Source organism: Glandiceps talaboti, chromosome 22 (genome assembly GCF_964340395.1).
Source record: "Glandiceps talaboti chromosome 22, keGlaTala1.1, whole genome shotgun sequence".
NCBI classification, from domain to species: Eukaryota; Metazoa; Hemichordata; class Enteropneusta; family Spengelidae; genus Glandiceps; species Glandiceps talaboti.
Window position 1 is genome coordinate 6563732 of NC_135570.1, and position 21204 is coordinate 6584935.

General features: G+C 36.7%; 2 protein-coding genes across 2 annotated transcripts; both read left to right on the forward strand.

The window, feature by feature from the left end:
- Window positions 1-1621: 1621 nt before the first annotated feature.
- LOC144452464 (somatostatin receptor type 2-like) lies at window positions 1622-8754 on the forward strand. Its single transcript, XM_078143562.1, has 3 exons — window positions 1622-1850; window positions 6196-6872; window positions 8623-8754. The coding sequence occupies exons 1-3, from the start codon at window positions 1622-1624 to the stop codon at window positions 8752-8754; spliced, it is 1038 nt and encodes a 345-aa protein (XP_077999688.1).
- A 1774-nt stretch (window positions 8755-10528) lies between these two features.
- On the forward strand, window positions 10529-20931 carry LOC144452271 (L-gulono-1,4-lactone dehydrogenase-like). Its single transcript, XM_078143337.1, has 8 exons — window positions 10529-10659; window positions 15647-15865; window positions 16224-16382; window positions 16630-16853; window positions 17452-17985; window positions 18301-18455; window positions 18871-19084; window positions 19855-20931. The coding sequence occupies exons 2-8, from the start codon at window positions 15676-15678 to the stop codon at window positions 20224-20226; spliced, it is 1848 nt and encodes a 615-aa protein (XP_077999463.1). The 5' UTR covers window positions 10529-10659; window positions 15647-15675; the 3' UTR covers window positions 20227-20931.
- Window positions 20932-21204: the final 273 nt, after the last annotated feature.

Sequence of the window (21204 nt, forward strand, 5' to 3'; positions counted from 1 at the left end):
GGTGTATCTACTCAACGTTTACTCACTGACAGCTCACCTCATGAGAATGAAAAGAGCAAAATGAAAATAATACAGATCACTCCCTATATATGATTGCATCGTACACAGCTTCGACAAAACATGCCGGACAACACAACACAACACAGCACAGCACAGCATAGCACAGCACAGCAAACCGCAATTAATATTGTAGCATGATACACCCCAACATAACATAACGCAATATAACACAGCACCATGTACAGTACAGTACAGTACAGTACAGTTCAGTACAGTTCAGTACATTACATTACAGTACAGTACAGTACAGTACAGTACAGTACAGTACAGTACAGTACAGTACAGTACAGTACAGTACAGTATAGTTGAGTATTGTGCAGTATAGTGCAGTGCAGAGCAGTGTGGTATAATATAGCGTAGCATATTATAGCATAGCACAATATAGTATGGTATGTATGAAGAGTTGGACATGACGGGAATGATTAACACACAATGTCAGTCATTTTCTTATTCACATAAGTTAAAAGAGGTTTAGAGTTTTCAAAGAAATTTAGAGAATAATAATCATGGCACTATTTACTACTAGACTCCCCTTTGTCAGAATGAATAGCAACATTGCAAAGGAAACTAATGCACTATGATCAATATAACAAAAAATGGCTTCCAACAAATATTACAATTCACATTATAAGTGGGAAGTGTGGACCAAGGTAAACAATACACAATCTATCAATCTATACATACATAATTCATAAAAATCCACATTAGATCAATAATTAATCTAAGACTTACTCTAATGTGTATACACTGCAATAGCTATGATCAGCAATCGAAATTTCATTTACTAGAGTTTATGTATATTTATTAAATTTTCCACCGACATAATCTCCATCACTATTCAAAAGAGATGTATTTTTGTTACTATAACTCGTACCCTAATTTGCCTTAATTTTTATGAACGTTTAGTCCCATGGACTTTGATTAGTTCCTCAGGAACTATTTCCATGGCCCTCACCAGAATTCTATTGTGTATTACTTTCAAAGAATGTGTTATTTGTTTTCGTTTTCTGGTGGAATAAATTTCATTTCAATTCAATTCAAATTGTCGACTCCGGTCTGTCGTTCGTTTTACGTTTAAGGAAGGTTATTTGTTGACCTAATCATTTCCATGCCAATCTCAGAAAATGATAAACCAACAATAATATGTTTTATGTTTGCGTTATCATGCCCAGTTATCACTTTGATATAAATAGGCCTATATGAACGAAAATCTACATATGTTGAAATCTGTCAAGTCAGTTGATGTTGGATTTTAGATTCTGCTATTAGCAATTGGCGGTTAACGCTATGCTGAAGTTAGAATAGAATATTACATCTACCTTTTAATATACATCAACAATTACCAACAATAAATGTATAAATTCAGTATATGCCCCCTTGAAGTAATTTCACTGAATTCGACACATTTTGGGTAACCTAGGGGGCCAATATACACATACAGTACAGTAGGCAGGAACACCATGCACCATTGATTGCCTGGGAATGCATGTCTGAGGTATACCTGCAGTTTACTCTATGCTTTGAAAATACTTTTTTTCAATAACATATTGTAGAAAAAACGATGAGCAACTCGGAAGCGACTGCCAAAATTGAACCCGAACCTGAAACGAATCCTGAAGTGCATGCAGAGGAAGAAAGCCAATGGAATATTTCAACGACGTCGGCAGAAGCTGAACCAGCGATGGATATTGGTGTTCAGACAGTGTTGGCTACTATCGCAATCATTATCATCATTATTGGTGTAATAGGGAATTCTTTGGTTGTGATTGTTATGAAGAAGATAAAATCAGGTTAGGATGTTTTTTTGATGTCATTCCTATTTAATATACAAGTATTTCCCTGCTAGCGTATCAATTGTACACTTTCAGTTTTTATGCTATTCTATGATATACCAAGTTTTTCATTAGTACCCTTCGGTTCTCTGATCTGTGTACATTGTATTAATACAACATTGTTTGAGTAAATGTAACATTGGGGTTATTGTAGTCGCACCTGCAGGACACTGGTCCAAGATCTACATGTGATAAGTAACAGTTTTGTTTTGGACAAAACATCCTGCAAATTATTTTTATTATAATCAATTTAATCCGGTGTTACTTCTCTCCGTCATTCCGTTGGGATGTAAAACTGGCTAGGCTCACGACATGTAGGCATATAGGAGTCAATTACATAGGACTCCGTGTTCTTGCCGAAGCAAGGTCTGTAACGTAACATTGACAATTGCAAGTGTATACGACTTACCTGCAACATAGTCGCTGGGGGAGAGGGAGGGGTGCCTTCTCCATACACAGGTTTATCTGTAGAGGAGAAAGCAGCGGAACATTAGTGTACGTTATATAGTGTATTTTAGTGCTCCTCTACGTTACAACACTGGAAGAAACTGGACCAAGTGTTCTTCAATGTGTGAACTCTCATCAAATTCATCAAACCGAACAAAACATTATTTCTATTTACAAAACTTTCTAACTGCACCAAAGCCCTTGGATATATATTTGTAACTACTAATCTGCAAAGATAAGTCTTCATCATAATTTCTAATCTTTATAACATATAAATAATTTTAAAATGATTGGTCCCTTTTCCTTTAAGCATACTTTAATTCTCAGCCTATCCAATCCTCAAAAATGAACGAGTCCCACGTATGACCTTGTAAAATACATATTTACATGCACAATATAGTTTTTCCATGGATACCGAGCTACCCATAGTAATAAGGCAAAATTTAAAAAAAAATCTTTTGTTTCGATAACATGACTTCAGAAAATAGAGTAGGTGTGTCGGACTTTTATTTTATTTTATTTTAAGTTTTTAAAGCTTCGACCGCAAGATTCGGTCACAATACTTCCGCGAGAGTTTGATGAGATGTAAAAAAAAAAAGTAAATGAAGACAATTATAAGTTTAATAGACTAACATGTTATGCAGACTTCACTACTATAGTTTAAAAAGACATGGTTTCTCTCTGAAATACGATTTTTTAAAAAGTGACCACAGATGAGACAAAGGCATGAAGGTTTACAAGGAAATATAAGGAAATCGTTACCATTTTACCTCGTTGCTTGCAAAAAATGTTTAGAGTTGGGGGCTTAAACTAGGCTCAGTTGGGTTATCAGAAACACATCATTTTTTTTAATTGGCCTAATTCGAATACATAAAATGGTTAGAATGAATAATTGTCAATATTTCTTGTTTGAGGAGTTATAACGGAGACTACCTCAATTTTGTTCATTTATTATAATGAAATTTCTTTCATGTGACCATTCGTCATTTTTCACCATCGCTTTTTGAGACAATTGGAATTATGGAGCCAACCAACCATAGCACAATTGATAACACCCATCATTCATATGTGCATTCATGAGCATGACCATAATTTTCTTAATTGTTAATGAATCATTTTCTTATGGAAAAATGGAGCTAGCTACCTTGCATTTGAAATTAAATGTATGAATTGATTAAATGTAAAAATTCCCTTGACTTTATAAAGATACGATTACAACAGTTAATAATCTAAAGTGTGTAATCAGTCATGAAGAAATAATTTCTTGGCACAGAGTAAATAACCTCTATAGGATTACAAGTACGAAAAACCTCTTTAGCTATGATTACAGGTGAACGGCACATCTAGCCAGGTTGAGCTTATTTTGGTAGGATAGCTGATAGGGCCATGGCTTCCACATTTTTTAATTTACATTTTAAACCTGTTAACCTTTGTCATCAATTTCATAATTTTCATCTGATGTGTGTTCCCTTATTTTTAATTATTCTGTCGGACATTATAGTTAGTCTTCCTAGCTCTGCTATTGTTCATATTTTGTATTATATATATACATATATATATATATATATATATATATATATATATATATATATATATATATATATATATATATATATATATATATATATATATATATATACACACACACACAAATATCCATTAATCTGGCACTCACAATATTCGATTGCAAAATTCTTATGTATGCCATCAAAATCTGGGGGTTTCACGAAGGTGAGCGTATTGCGACCGCACATCTCAAATATTGTAAATTCATTTTAAATCTGTACCATAAGATTTTTAAATTCATCATCAGGATTATTACAATTGAAATAGAGAAACAAGTTTGTCCGTGGAAATTAAAATAAATGGACAAACCAGACATATAACTAAAGAGTTATCTGCGAGAAGGCGTCGACTTCTTTTTCAAACCAAATTTGAAAACATTAAGTATTAGTGGTGTGGCGGGGTTAGGGTGAGGTGATTAACGCTTTTACTCTAACGCGGGATAAAAGAATTATGAATAAACTAGGAAATTTCCGTCAAATGCCAAGAAACCGGTCAATAATCATATGAACAGTTTATGTGTAAACCCTTCTAAAAAGAATTCATGTTTTAATTGAATTTCTAACTTTTGTTTTGTCTTACATTTAGCTTTAAATGGTACAACTTAAGTAGCCAAAAATCGACTTTTATTCTTGTGGTGTAAAGGGAAATCGATGATGTTTCAGTATCAAGTGTATAGTCATTGTTGGTTATTATTTTATGCTCTTTTCAATGATATTAGAGTACATATTGCTTTTGTGTAGTGTGGAAACAACATCAATCGCACATTATGGCATTCTCTTGTCTCCCAACATTTGTCATTCGTACACACAGCTTAAAACAAACCTATCGAGAGTGATTCTGTAGTAAAATAACTTAAAAACATATTGATCTTGATTCTAGAGTCGATTCCTATGTATAAGTTTCACAGTACAAACACCGTATTATATCACATGAGACCCGCTTTGTCGTTTGAGACTCGTATCGGAAATCGCCGTCACGAATATTTTAGCTGGCCAGTCCAATATATCTGTACAAAATAACTGTAACACTGGTTATGCACAAGAATTTCCTATTACCACTACACTGGAAGGAAGTTAAGCATGATAACTTGTTTATCACATGTACAGGTGAAATTCATATCATCAGATATACCAAGACAACAACAACGCCGATTTGAATATGTTCAATTAGTATCAGGCATAAGAAGTATGAAATATTTATTTTATATCTTTTACATGTTTATATATTTACCATAATAATCATAAGTTATGATATATTTTTAGAGAAGTGAGATGTCATACCAGAATATCTGGCAGTTTGATTATGAGTTATGATGGCTTTATCAAAATTAACAATGATCGATATACACACACATACACACAACTAACCAATCACAAGAACATTAACCAGTTAGAAATTTAAAATAGAAGCTAACAGAAATATTTCGCATATGCCTTGATCATAGTTGGATTCCAGTCCTGGGGTTTCATGAGTTAGGCTTTCTCCAATTTTATCCGTGTTATGGATATTCTTAACCCTTCCCTATTACTGACTCTCAGCTACGTTATTACCTAACTTACATGTAATATGATAGTTTAGTAAGAAATCATTAGCTGAAAAAAATCCTGACAATAGTTTAGGTTTGCACGGATAACAAATTATAGGCCATTAGATTTAAAAGGCCAATGATTTCTGTCAATCTGGGAAGTATTTTTGAACGGTCATCATAGATTACAGAGCTCTAATTGAGACAGTGCAGTTAGGTACGTGGGATCAGATCACTGATGTCATACCTTCGTTAGCCTATTTAGAATACTACAGCCCTTTCTTAGCAGAACTCGCAATCAAATAGAAACTGAAATGTTAGCTATATGTGGGGATTTAGCTAATATTGTACAACGTGAACAGTATTGAATCACGTGTAGGTAAATATATTTGTGTAGCAGTACACATTCGTTGGTGCAACATATCCAATCAAATTGATTTTGGGGTCCGTACCCAAAAATCAGCTCCCTTAATGAATCACGATGTCAACTTATTACTATACTACTTATAGATAAAATATACTTTTAATTAACAATATACAATGTAATTTAATATTGGGTATGTTGTTGTTTTTTTGATAGAAAAAAATGATACCAAAGTTACAGTTAGTGCTGGACCTGGTTTTTTTTCCATTTGTACCGTTTCGCAGCTCGGACCACGCACAGATGACACTTATCACGAGCCGCTATGTCAGCTAGCATGAAACTTCCGTTTTGATAATACAGAATTCCAATAATGTGTTTCAATCATTTGTATTGTTTTGCAGGTCGGACCATTACGGACATATTCTTGATTTCGTTAGCAGTTGCAGATTTACTCGTCTGCTTTACGTGTGTACCGTTACTGGTTGTTGGTATCATCACCAATGCTGGTCACACCGGTGTTTCCTACCAGCTTGAACAACTCTTATTCTATTTTTCTACAATGGCGTCGGTCTTGAATCTAACCATCGTCGCCATTGATAGACACGATGCAATTCTAAATCCGATGTCAAGAAAAATAACCACTACCAGGTCAAAGGTCATTCTATTCATCATTTGGTCGATATCTGTGGTGGTCGCTGTTGTGGTGTTTATTATTCCTAGTCAGTTTGAAATAACTGTTTTGTTACCCTGTTTAGCCATTCCTGTAACAATCATGTGTGTGTGTTATTATCGCATCATCAAGAAAGTTAACCAGACACGGAAAATGGCGAACAGGTCTGCGAAGAAAGACGTCAAGAAAGACAAAACTGCTAGGATGGTGTTCATTGTTATTGTAATATTCATTATTTCCTGGATACCATCGTTGCTGAGTCGTTTTTTGAAATACTCAACAGCAATGTCACCGTCTGCTATGAGTCACCTCGAAGTCAGTGCCTGTTTGTTAGCTTATTCAGCTAGTGCCTTGAACTTCATCATTTACACTTGCATGAGTTTCAGATTCCGTCGAAATGCATTACGGGTAAGATAACATACCTTATTTACCGTAAATTGGTACTCAAAAAGAGGGATACAAAAATGAGTTATTGCTCTGTCATGTTTTACGACATTTTGGCGTGTAGAGGGCGACACTATATCCGCTCCTTCAATTGACAATCGAGGTTTAAGATAGATACAAACTTTTTTGCACTTTTAAAAAAAATAACATAATATAAACTATAAGCTTACAGTTGTGATACAACACCATTGCCGCTATTTTGCTCCATGCAAGCATATACTAGGCCAGAACCTCAAATTTTCACAAGACTTTTGCAATCCAAGTGGATGTTTAAAATAAACTAATACGCGCTCTTAAATCATCATCATGAGATAGTACATCAAAATAATTGTACACTGATCTAATATTACGACTCATTGTCGACTAAAATGACATGTTATATAAATCAAGAATCAAGCAAGACTGTAAGAAAATTTTCTAAATCACAAAATTTTGGTGATTAATTTGAATGTTTATCCTTTCATCGCCGAAAGAACTGAATGCCATCATAATATACCTTCTTATGGTATCGTCTGATTCGTATATATTTATAGATGTCAATTTGTTCTCTAAGTTTTAAGTTCCCCAAACCCCATTCTCAAATGATCTGAGTGTGGTTTACTGTACTACAAGTAATGATCGAACATTGCAGCCATTATCATTCTAACAATCTGTCATAAGATGCTAACATTTGGTGTTACATGACAAATAACATTGGGTATTTCGAGTGAGTGTGACGTCATGCAGGTTTAGTGTTTCTCAACTATAGGGTCTGGCTATTACTCCAAATAGTATAGTTTTAGGACACCGATCGCATAGGGAGAGTCGAATGCTTGGGTATCACTGATCAAATTAGATTGCACCTGTCCCTTCGGAGATTTTTTAGTTTGACAAATCTTCAAGTGTTTTGACTTTGTGACTCGCTTTCAGTGTATGTAAGGAAAATGTTATTCACGGTTATACGTTTTCTCCAGCTACTAGTAGTCCCTCGAGGATGAGCTTTCGCGTTCACTTGACTGTTAATTGGCAAAACTCACTCAGGTTATTATTTTATTTCACATACGAGAACTCACTTGTATGTTTTTACATGTAAAAGACTTATCCAAGTAAAGAATGAATAAAGCCTGTCGACCTAAGCAGGTTTATATCAAAATTTATCTTAGAAAAATTCGCTTTGAACATTTACAGTACAGATAACAGCAACCGAAACTTGCAACATCGGCGGCTCGATCTGTCTACTTTTGTAGAGGGAGCATCTCCAGAGTCTGACTGCAAGAGTTATTTATCTAATCACAAAATTTAGGAAACAAAACATCCATTTTTTTCTCTCTTTATAGTTTTTCTTAATTATGCTCATACAATTACGTAATATGGTTCTTTTAGAGAGGATTGTTAATTATGTAAATTAGAGTAACGCCAACATGCAGTATCTCGCTCTCCCTCCCCTCCCTCCCTCCCACAATCCATCCATCCAATACGCTTATATTACATCACGTGAGAAATAAGATTACTTGTTGTGTATTACGTCATCAGTTAATCATTAAGTGATTCATAAACGTAGCATTTCCAATCAACAGTCATCATATTTTTATCAACACCAAAAAGTCGCATGACGTCAGCACGCGTACGAGCTAACCCTAATTTATAGTTCCTTCGTTGTAGATACAACTAACTCACGTGATCATGTTTATATTCTTCAGTTGCGAAGTTGACTGTTTTTATTTTCTGTTTTCAGCTTTGTGGACTGGAACGATTACTGCTTAAGAACGGCAACTGGGGTGCAAACAATACACGGACGGACACGATCGGTGTTACAGCTATTTTCCGCCCAGACACCAAAGTGCGCCCTCTTATGTCGGAGTGCTGAATCTTGGAAGAAAATGGGTTTTTTTGTGATGAGAGGCGTGAAATAAATTAATTCAGTGTACATTTACATTCATGCTATCAACTTAATGCCATCAACAATAGAGCAATAAAAAGCAGTTTTCATTCAAACAGATTATGATATTTCCGAAATACCTATGTCCAGCCTATTAAACTTCACTATCAGTGAGTTAAGGAGTCTTCTGTGTTTACATGCACCGTAGCTTTCGTTTAGGGTCTATGCTCAGACCACTTCTTTTAGTGGTCTGAGATCATAGACAGTGTCTATGCTTACACCACATACAGACAAGGAAGAATTTGACTGTGCTTACACAAACCCTCCACCAACGGGTCTATGCTTACACTTCACAGATAATCCCTGTATATAGGAAAGGTGGGACTATTAAAGCACGTAAACACCCCCTATATCAGTTTACAAACGCAAGCAGTATAGCACTAGTGCGATCAACACCGACAGTTGGCGATGTTATGTATAATGTTGATACTTTGGGACATAGCTAGCCACCGAGCGTATAATTTCCTACAAACAACTTGTGAAGTCCTATGCGTCGGATAAAAAAAACACGGAAAAACAGTTTTGGAAAGAATAAAAAAGTTAAATATTTCAATTGACGAGGCACTATAACTTTAAACTGTTCTTCATGATAAATGGACGCGGTGGTACCAGGAAAACATATCTCAGTTTTCTTAGCTTTCAATTTCGTGGGAACATGTTCTAATAAATTTTCTTTATTATATTATAAGAGCGTTTGTCATAGCCACTGTTTTTATTCTGATTTAAGCGTATTACTCTATTTATCTAGAACTTTTGTAGAAGTTAATTGCCAAAAATACTTCTGTATTGAAACATGTGGCGCATGCACGCACACGCGCACACACACACACACACACGCACACACACACACACACACATACATGCATACATACATACATACATACATACATACATACATACATACATACATACATACATACATACATACATACATACATACATACATACATACATACATACATACATACATACATACATACATACATACATACATACATACATACATACATACATACATGTCCTCTTCTCGATGTCAATGCTGTCACGAGTAAAGATCCCAGTAAAAAATAACAATACAATCGCCAATGGGATGTGCGACGCTTTACTACCTCCACCTCAACCATGGTCTTCGACAAGGGAGACTGGTGCCATATAGTCAATGGCAGAAATATTGTACAATTGGGAGCGAACGACACAGTATATTTTTAAATGCTACGGTAGAAGTGGCGGCAGTGTATTTACCTATGTTATGGTCTGAAGCTTATGTATTTCAGCCTATCAGAACTTATTTCACAGCCCAAAAACCAAAGGCAGGTGTATTTCCAATGGTCTTGATCTTGCTACGGCAAAAAAGCAGCGATTTGATTGGTTAAGGCGTGACCTTCCAACCGTAGATCAATATTCATGAGCAATGCCTTATTAGGGCATGTGGGAGACTGATAACTGTCCTTGACTTTCAGATGAACCATGAACGTCATAGCAATGTAACTAGAATACATACGTGCAATTTCGAGCCCGAATTGCACACGATATACTTTCACAATTTTTAGCAATTTTAAGAATGATTAGAAACCACACGTTTACACCTACAGCTTATTTGTTTACCAGCGTCTCATACTAGTACTCATGCTCAAGCAAATGATGTTTATTTATTGTCTATTTACGCACGTTACCATGCCAAGAAACCCAGGCTTCCCTGCCTTCATGCGCGTCTGTTGGCAGTTGCTGGTGACGTCTGTTGGCAGTTGGTGGTGATTTTTGGAGGCTGCTATTTCAAAAGGCGTATCACCAATCCCCAAAATCATCATCTTACGCACTTAGTTCTTTTCCAAGGTAAGAACCAACTAGCTTTCTAGATTTGAAGGTGAAATGTACGTCCTGTGAATACTACACTTGCACTGATGAGTTTGACACTAGGTAAAGTATTAATAGTACATCAATGTCAACGAACATATACCCTATTCTATTGAAATCCTAGTGAGATATAGTCACAGACTCGGTAATTTGACCTCCATGTTCATGACTGCAAGTGTCAGACAGCTCTCTTTGTTTGTTTGTTTGTTTGTATATATAGCCAGTGCAGTTCCACTACGGTGAGAACAAAGCCTATTGCGGAGAAAGTCAACTGAATCTGATATTCATATCTACTATCGTTTTGGGGGACTACGTTACATTTCTTCGGCAGACGACTACCTTGATGTCCCACGATCGAGAAAATGTTACCGAAAATCATTGCAATTGAACGTACTCCTAGGAATTAAGTAATTACATGTGGGGTGGGCCGGAGGAATTAGGGGTGGGACGTCACTTTTACAAGTCGGTTCTCGGAGAGGGTCACATTTTAGCGTGACTCATTGTATTGTCTAGCTTTGCATTATTTTGTGATTTTAGCATCCCACTGTCATCAGTTACATCCTATTGCTGCCATGTTGTTTGGGGTTAGGGTTAGGTATCGAATCACATCAATCAATCACTGCTGACAACCACATGATGCAGTGAATCAGAGAGAGAGAGAGAGAGAGAGAGAGAGAGAGAGAGAGAGAGAGAGAGAGAGAGAGAGAGAGAGAGAGAGAGAGAGAGAGAGAGAGAGAGAGAGAGAGAGAGAGAGAGAGAGAGAGAGAGAGAGAGAGAGAAGAGATAACATAGGCATTGACTAATGCCGTACCTTTACACAAAATCACTCTGGTGATGGTAGTGGGAAATAACCATGCCTTTAAAACTTTTAAGATGGTGGTAGCTGTGGGATTAAGTCATTACCATTTATTCTAGGACTCGAATCTCTTTCCGTGTGTGACATTTTAACCCATGTTTTTGAAATATTTCAAAAAGGGGTCATGTTTCAGAGAAAGGAATTTGAGGGAGGGTCACTTTATAGCGTGGAGGAATCGAGAGAGGGTCACATTTTACTAAATACCCCAGGCCTGAATTCCCAGACCGCCGAGTTCCCCCTTGTAATTACTGAAGGCTGCCTTAAGTAATATAGACAACACACAAGGGTTTCATTATTCGGTTATACCAATCTTACTGATGTGCGAGAGAAAAATTAACCAAGTCAACAATAACTGGCTCATTATTATTATTTTTTATACTGAAGAAATCTATTGTAAGTATGTATTAGCCTTGTCCAGCAACATGGGGTTTGGAGTGGAGAGTTGTTATGTAGGTAGAATGTAGAGAACATGTTTGGCTTTTTCAGTCTATTGTGTAGATAATCTATAGCCCCATCACCAAAGAGCTTGGATCCAAAGTGTGTAGAAATGATGCAGACAAATGCAAATGTTCCAAGATCTACAAGGGAGACCCCATTCTGCAACTATTGCTTCTTACAGTAGTTGGGGTAAATAAAATAAGAAAAGTATAGTTTAGATTGATTTTACCTAACAAAACAAGTTTTCCCCGGGCACTTTATTGCTATATATCTATTATTACTTATACAAACTATTATTTGGTTTAATGAATACCCTACTTGGCTCATTAAATTGTTTGTATTTTCATATCAATAGCCCGGTAGAGATTACACAGTCACTTGCATTGTCATGTGGTCATGTTGATCTGGTGTATATATCGGTGTTCCCATCACAACAACGTTAACGACAATTGCTTCGTGAAACTTTAATTAAGTATGTTGACGAAGAGCTCACAGGTTACGACACTGGGGGTTGCTTTTTCATGCTTTTGTTCTGTATCTAGGACTATATCAAAGTACATGTGTATGACAAAAGTTTGTGCATAGCGGATACACTGAAAATAACTAGAATTAAAATTTTATGAAAAACTCACATTCAATGCAGTCTTTTTGTAGCAATAGTGAGAGACACTGTACCTTATCATCATTTGATGTTGAACACTAGAGAACATGAACCTGATAAATGGCAAAATTCAATACTTTCCAAGGATAAAGATTCAATCCCAGGTTGTTCATTCGTGCTTTTTTATCACGTAAGGATTAGATACGGCAATTCTTTTGTTCTTGAACTACATTTTACAATACCAGCAAAAAATCGTTTTTCTGTTCCAAAAGGTCATCCCAATCTGAGTTGTCAACCGTACAGACAACGTTGTTTTGTCAACTGTACTTTGACCATTGTAATCTTTCAGTGGCGTAACCAACAGCACTGGGAACATCACAGCACAGGTTTGTGTATAGACGTAAACATCTTTCATGATTGATAGTACATCTTAAGATGTCCTTCACCATTTGAATGAGGACAATAAAACTATTCATCAATGTTAATTCAAATGCTGCTCAGTAGACCAGAGTGTTGCCATAGGTAACAATTGTAAAATACAATACTGTCTTTGTTGTCAACGTGGACAGTGGTGTTTTCAAAGTTCATTCGGGAAATTTCTATTCAAACTTCTTGCGATTAATGTCATACACAAACAGATACTTCAGGCACACTTTGTCATAAAATCTATGAGAACCGATTGAAGAACTGGGGGGGGGGGGTGCATCCCACAATAAGACAGTCACAAAATAAACTGCGGCTTCATAACCAATCCTCACAAAATATTTTGATTCTAACTAACATATCCCTTATGTTATGGACACATCTCAATCTAGGCGACTTGATGGGGAGAAAATAAATTCTGCAAGTTTACTCGCATTGGTAAACATATACTAGACTATGGTGACCCAGGGAAATAATGTATGTGATTGTATATATGTCTAGCGGCCGTGACAGTGACGGAAGTGTTCAGATGCTGAGAATTTGAACTTTATGATGAGACAAAGTTAAGGGGTGTATTGAAACTGATAGAATACTACGCTGTACTCAGGATGTCCTTAGAACATTATTTTCTTTAACCATACTGTTCACAACTGAGACTGATTATGTTATCTCTTTATGGTTTCTGAAAGGGTAGTAACCATAGACCATGCGTAGGTTCAAACCGGGTCAATGCTAAAATGGGCACAAGGTTATAGATATGTCTATAAGGAGTATTTGCAGCACATTACGAGGCACCTGCAATATTTTAATTACTGCAGCACATTTAAAAATCACTTGCTCTATTCAGAACTTAAATCTGGCATTGAAACATTATACATTTTCAATTTGATGACATATTTTAAGTGTACCTTTATTACTATGTCGTGAAAACCACCATTATCTGCATTATCCATTCATCTGTTTCAACTATGCTGCAACATCTTGCACAGGGACACGAATTTTTTACATTAAAGTTACAACTGGCACGTTTTTCGACACTGTTTTGTGCTGTACACGACAGGCCGGTATTTACTGATGCTCATGATATACGGCGTTTTGTTTAGTTTCCTGTTAATTATTACCTCACCTTTGAACTCTCCCAGGACATTAAAAAGACTTTTAAAAAGGGTTGAAATTAAAATGGCATGTACATTCAGCATATTGTCCATGTATAATTTATTGTAGCTACCGACAGGAACGATCAATAAATTACTAGTTGAAACACGGGCTCGCGTTGAGATCTGCGATTCCAAGGGGAATATTGAAAACCTAGATATTTTCACCTCCAGAATATTTCACGATTTTGCTATCTTCAGCTAATTCTCAAAGAATTATTTTGTTTATATGTACAACCATAGACCCTACGGTCTATGGTACAAGAAGACATTTTAGTCACTATTTATTTTTTGCGTGTAAAATTGTTTTCCAGCGAAATTAGTCTTTACTGGTTGGGCATTATAGTGTTGTAGCATGTACAATAAATAAACGTAGCAATTCCCACATTTGCAGACAATTTAGAAATTTGAAATACTTTCACCGACGAAAAAGCAAGAAATGACTATTGTCGTAAAATCACATACCTCTTTCACGGCAATATCCGAGACGCACCGTCGTTGGGTCCGAGGAAATATTTGCTCTGGCTTGAATGTAAATAACTCTTGTAGGTGTTAAAATCCTGAAACATTAAAAGACATTGTAAGCTAGAAATCTCTCAAAAGTTTTATAAACTTTATTTAAAATTCACACATGCCAGCAAGGGCAATATAATTACAACTTAGTGCCTGTACAAGGGTTTTTACCAACATTTTGATGATGCCTAACCCGACGGTGAGGGCATCATCAAAACTTTGGTAAAGCGTGTCAGCCCGTGGGCAGGCATTAAATTGTGATACTACCAGAGCGTATGTGTTATTGATTTTATTACACAATCCACTCATTCTTTCAATCACTGATTCACATTTCCACTCATCGTTCATCACCATCGTCATCGATAGAAATGTTTTCCCTTATTGGTGCATTTCCAAACTGTACTTGCAGATTACAGCTGCCGACATCAGACCATGGACGAACAAACCGCATTACAAACATGCAAGGAAAGTAAACAACTGAATTGGATTAATAACACTTGGCTCAGCATGTTGGAAGTACATAGATTTGTATTACATTTCATTATATGATATCATAAGGACAGTTTTATGGCCTCTTCACATAATAGTTCTTATTCAGAAACAAACTTCTACTTCCCCTGACATTTCATGCACATATAACGAGGCCATAACAATGTTCTTATAAAACCATGAAATGTAATACAGGACTCAGCTTTTCCCAACATACTGAGCCAAGTGTTATTAATCCAATTCATTTGTTTACTTTCCCTGTTTGCAATAGGTACTGTTTATCCACGGTCTGATGTCAGCAGTTGTACCATTGACATGACATTGTTTGTAGGAGCTCTAGTGCCCCCACAGCTCAGTTGTAATCATATAACATTTCTGCAAGAAATAATAAGCTTGAGCGTCATCACGAGTGTGAAACACTGGAAAACATGCTCATGAGTCATTTTAACAGTTACACGTCATTAATGTTTCTCACTTTTTCTTTTTGGACAGTGAATACAGTTGGATAACAAAACGTTACAATGGGCAATTCTATGACGTGTGTCGATTGTTGTTGTGGCCTGCGTCGCAAAAACCAATGCTGTTGGCCATGCGTCAACTGTTGTACTCTAAAGAAACCCTTTTATAACTATGATGGGTCTGAAATTGTAGAACCAATGGTTGCTAATGTTCGTCCGAGGAACAAAAAGGTGTACAAACCATTTCTAAAAGGTACGTTCATTGGCTATCTTGCTTGCAAGGTACTACATTCATTTTGAACCCTGTGCAATTTATGTGGCAATGCGATACATTGCACACACAATTAAAAGAGGGTTGCAGGTGGTATGATAGATACAGAAAAAAGTTGGACGTAATTGCTGAAATTTTGATTAGCACATGATATGGAGGGATATTACAAAAATATATTAGAATATTGTTCTATGTATGGTGAACATGTTTCAAATCAAACAGATGGACTACTGGAGTCAGTACAGGCATCATCTGTATGAGTTACAATTTCATGAGTGTGATTATTCAATTATTTGTTAAAATGTCATCAAATGGCCATCTTTTCCCCAAATTTATGTAGGCATGACGCTAAGCATGCCAGAAAGAGAGCTTGGAATGGATGCGCCGGGACAGATATCAGCAATATTGAAATACGCCGAAGAGAACAATCTCAAAGCACGTGCCGTTGGTACAGGATCATCCTGGTCTGGTCTGATTTCAGTTCGTGACATTCTGATAGGTTAGTAGACTCAGTTATGTAAAATGTATATTCTGCCGTTCATCCCTAACCCGAGTCTATGATGTGATTGGCCGAGCCATGAGGGCGCCCTAATCTTGCAAACCACAGGGTTTGAAATATGACTGAAATCATATCCATCTAAGGATAGTTTTCAAAGAGTTTTCTATGTAAAGTGTTCATTCTCAAAATAATTGTACAAAGTATCCTGTGGAATTCTTTTTTAACAGTCGTTCACCTCTTCACACAGATATGGAAAATCTGGATAAGGTATTAGGCGTTGAACGTGACGAACATGATGACTCTATTTATCAAGTGACGGTACAAGGTGGTAAAACAGTTCGTGCTCTGAACAGCGAGCTGGACAAGCGCCATAATCTTGCGATGCCTGCAATGGGAAATTACGATGGACAAACAGCGGCCGGGATATGTAGTACTTCGACCCATGGTTCGTTGATTGGTGCACAGACAATGGTAAAGGAATTCCCAATCTTCTTCTCTTTGTTTGGTGTTCGGGGGGGGGGGGGGTTATCCCAAAGTTTCCAGGCGAATGTGTGCAACCATATTCCACGCGTCTACCTATGAATGTAATTTCCTTTTGCAAAACTGAGACCCAAAAGTCAATGATTTTCAATGCACGATCCCCATGGCATTTGCCAGCGCCAGCCCCAACAATCCAATAACTGATCGTTGGTGGCGCAATACGTTTACTTGTGCCATGGCCAAGGACCTATGCCTTACCAGGGAGCCTTACCAAGACCCATGCTTTACCCTTGCCGCGTGGCAATGTAATCATCTTTTCTCTCCAGATTAACGTTGAACGTTGAATATTTATTGTCAATCACGTGTATCGGGATTAGTTAGGATGAAAAGACTATCCTATTTAGGAATTTCGGGGGTAAAAAGTAACCCATCAGAGCGGCACTCCTTTCTACGGAAGTCACCCTTCCCCCTTGCCCCCCCCCCCCGAAAAAATTGATGTCAGAAGATGGCGTGATAAAAGTCTTTCTTTTATTTTTGAAATCTGCATCAGGATTTAACATAAGATCTATCTTATTTTACTAATTAACAGTCCAACTTTGCATCTGGATATCACCTAATTATTGCTGGAGGGATCCAGGTTAAAGTTCGGAAACCAAGACCGGGTGAGCCTGACGAACCATTTGACAGTGTGGCGCAGAGGGTAAACAATGCAACGTATGGTGACGAACCAATCATAATTGTCAGTACCGATATCTACCGAGCAGTCGCAGTGGGACTAGGTTCTCTAGGCGTCATCTATTCGGTGACGTTTGACTGCAGAAAGTTATTCAACATACGTGAAGTGAGAATACCAATCAAGATAGATCTACCGGAACAAAATGAAGATTTTGTACTTCCAGACAAAGTCAAGAATCTCTACCACGAACATGGGAAGTTTTTCTCTGTTTTCATCAACATGTTCCCGAGAAATCACTGTTGTTCTTCGAGCAGATACATACGAGCTGTCTACTTAGAAGGGGATGAGGTAGAGGAAGATGGATGCTGTCAGTCTGATCGCTGTTTAAATTGTCAATGCTGCTGCTGCTCAGGATGCAGAGGCCAGTCTGCTTGTCAGTTTGTGCAGGTGTGTTTTTTTTAGATATCTGAATCCATATGGAGAAGATTTTGTATGTATGTATGTATGTATGTATGTATGTATGTATGTATGTATGTATGTATGTATGTATGTATGTATGTATGTATGCATGCATGCATTCATGCATTCATACATGCATTCATGCATGTATGAATGAGTGTCTGTGTGTGTATATGTATGTATGTATGTATGTATGTATGTATGTATGTATGTATGTATGTAGCTTGGACCATTCATTGCAGTGGTAATAGATTATCACATATCTCGTTTACTCTGGCTAATAATATTGTTATATTTTCTTAGACGGATTGTTCTGCAGTCTGTATGCAATCATGTGCCTACTGCTGTCCAACATGTATTCCAGACATCGCTGATTGTGGACTGGACATCTTCTCCCGGAAGCTGCCTTACATCCACAAGTGGTATAATGTTCTCAGATTCACCGATGGAAATATCCAGTAAGTATTGTAATTGTAACCACATTCTCGCGATATATATATATATATATATATATATATATATATATATATATATATATATATATATATATATATATATATATATATATATATATATATATATATATATATATATATATATATATTCAAAAGAATAAGGATGTAATAAGTCGTCACTCAGAGTTTCACGCTTCAAGCGATCATCAAACTACTAAATTGGGATTGTCAAGGTCGTTACATTTTTTGCGCCATTTTGGTCATCATACCAACCTAACTTGCATGGTTTTATCGTCACGGCGAACTCCAGGAAATAATGGTATTTTTGTATGTTTTGGGTTTTGGAGTTTCGTTTCATAATTAAACTTTACATCCATTTTATTTTGTCCAAATATCATTGTCCTTGTTTGTCTTACAGCATAAGAACGGCCGAGTTTTGTTTACCAAGAGATCGTTTGGAGATTGCCTTGGAAGCGACAATCAAGCTCGCTAACTATTATGCTGACATGCACAACATGTACACCCTCCTTCCAACGTATGTACGATTCGTAGAGGGCGACGACTTGTATCTAAGTCCAGCTAATCGTCACCGACCAGATGGATCCATCTGTGACGAGTATTGCTATGTCGAGGTATGTTTAGTAAAAGTGCATTTTGTGAAGATGTGGGGTGGGTGGGGTGGGTGGGGTGGATGGGGTGGGGGTGAGGTGAGGTGAATGAAGAATGACAAAAATATCAGAAGAATTTACTGAATTTTGATATCGTGTGTCCTGAATAATTTAAATAATATTGCACATATTATTTTTTAAAAACTATAACTTTATTCTTTTTCGTTGGCAATTTCAAAATTACTATTTACGAAGTACATTTTCAAAATTTTTGCGGAAAGCCAGTTTCCAGGGAAATAATTTAGACACAAAGTGTAAATATTGTTGTTAAATGTGATTGATTACACAAGTGGGTGATAATTTTTAATCATCACTCTGTGAACCAGATAGTATTAAACCGCTGGATGTGGCCCACAATGTCAATTGGAAGATCATGTAAAATAAACGCTTGACGAAAACTCACAATCAGAAACGCTGCCCTACTGTGAGTGTAATTACATCAACGTAATTTTATAATTAAAAATAGCTTATATCAACATGCTGTAACAATAGTTTTAGCGTGTGTGTCTATTTTAATTAGTTAGCTGAAATCCTGCTTTCCGCTGTCGTAACATCTACTACAATATTATGTACTCAGTAACACAAGTGTATGAGCACTGGTGAATTGCAACGTACTGCATCTTACTGTACAACAGACTATATTTATATATTACAATGTTTCTACCTTCATCGACACAACATTCACCTTGAAACGTACGTTACAATTATCCCATTTCTTTTGTGTCTATCTTTAGGTTCCGTTTTTGCCAGGGTCGTATGCAATGAACGAGTTCCATCGAGCACTGGAAGACCTGTTGTTTGAGAAGTGCGAGGCTAGACCACATTGGTCCAAAAATAATTTCCTCAACTATAACCGTGTAGTGGAGCTGTATCCGAAATTGGATGAGTGGAAAAAGGTGTTCTTATTGTTCAACCGAGCTACAACCTTCGACAACCACTTCACCCGTTACTGTGGATTTGACTACTTCCATCGGGAAGGACAGCAGACCCAGCGAACAAACGGAGTAAGCACACAGCAGGTCGTTACGTCGCCGCCAGTGTCTGCGTCTAAAGGACCCGGAGAGGCGTCGGCATTGTACCCCCACCCGTCTGCAGTGAATTACTAGTAAACACAGGAATGATAACAGCCAAGTTTAATTAACTTTGAACCCGGCGATGACCATCATTTTTTACCTCAGACGGTCTGAGGTTATATTGACAGGATCGTAAGATGTTACGCATTAACCGTCTTGGTCTATCCCACGTCAACAATAAACATTTTCTTATATACTTCATTATTTGCGGCAACCAAAGACGTCTACATGTGTTCCCTGTCCAATGTCTAACTTCGTAGAATAACGACAAATGTCACAGATGACATGCCTCTTGTTACATGAAGCCATGGCATGGTAACCACTCTGCCGTGAAAAAACTTTGCCGTGAAAAGTTGGCGATGAAAAAAAGTGAAGATCATCCAGACAGCTAACTAAGTATATTATTGTATATATTGTATATAACCTGTAGTGTAATCATATCTTCCAATGAGTTGTATACTCCCTGATGTCAAGATCTATATTATCAATGGCAGTACTTAAGTGATTATTTGTATATAACGTACCAAGCTTGCTGAAAATGAACGACCAATATTTTATTTTGTTACGTGATTGTGTCTAATCGAATCGTACTTTGTGGTTTTACACTAAATGATGACACTGTTCCATTTTATGGTTTAAAAAGTTCAATGCAGTTTGATATGTGATTAATCGTTCCGATTAATTCGAATGAAATTCAACCAATGTCATACTTTGTGTTTGAAAGAGGCTTTGTAGTTTAATACCGAAAAATTGTATATATATTATAGACTATTTGAAAACTGTATTCCTACCACGCTCTATCAGATCTTATAACAAGAAAAAGTGAGTGTTTTTTAAATATACATTTTTGGATTTGTTTGTTTGTTTACCTAGATTGTTGATGGCTCTCTGGTTATTTTCCTATTTCACTGAACTTGTAGCAAGTTGATAATTACGGAAGCAGTAAATACTCCCATAGAGGATTGGGATTAGTCACATTAGCAGTGTTCATTTAAAGTCTGGTGTATGCTA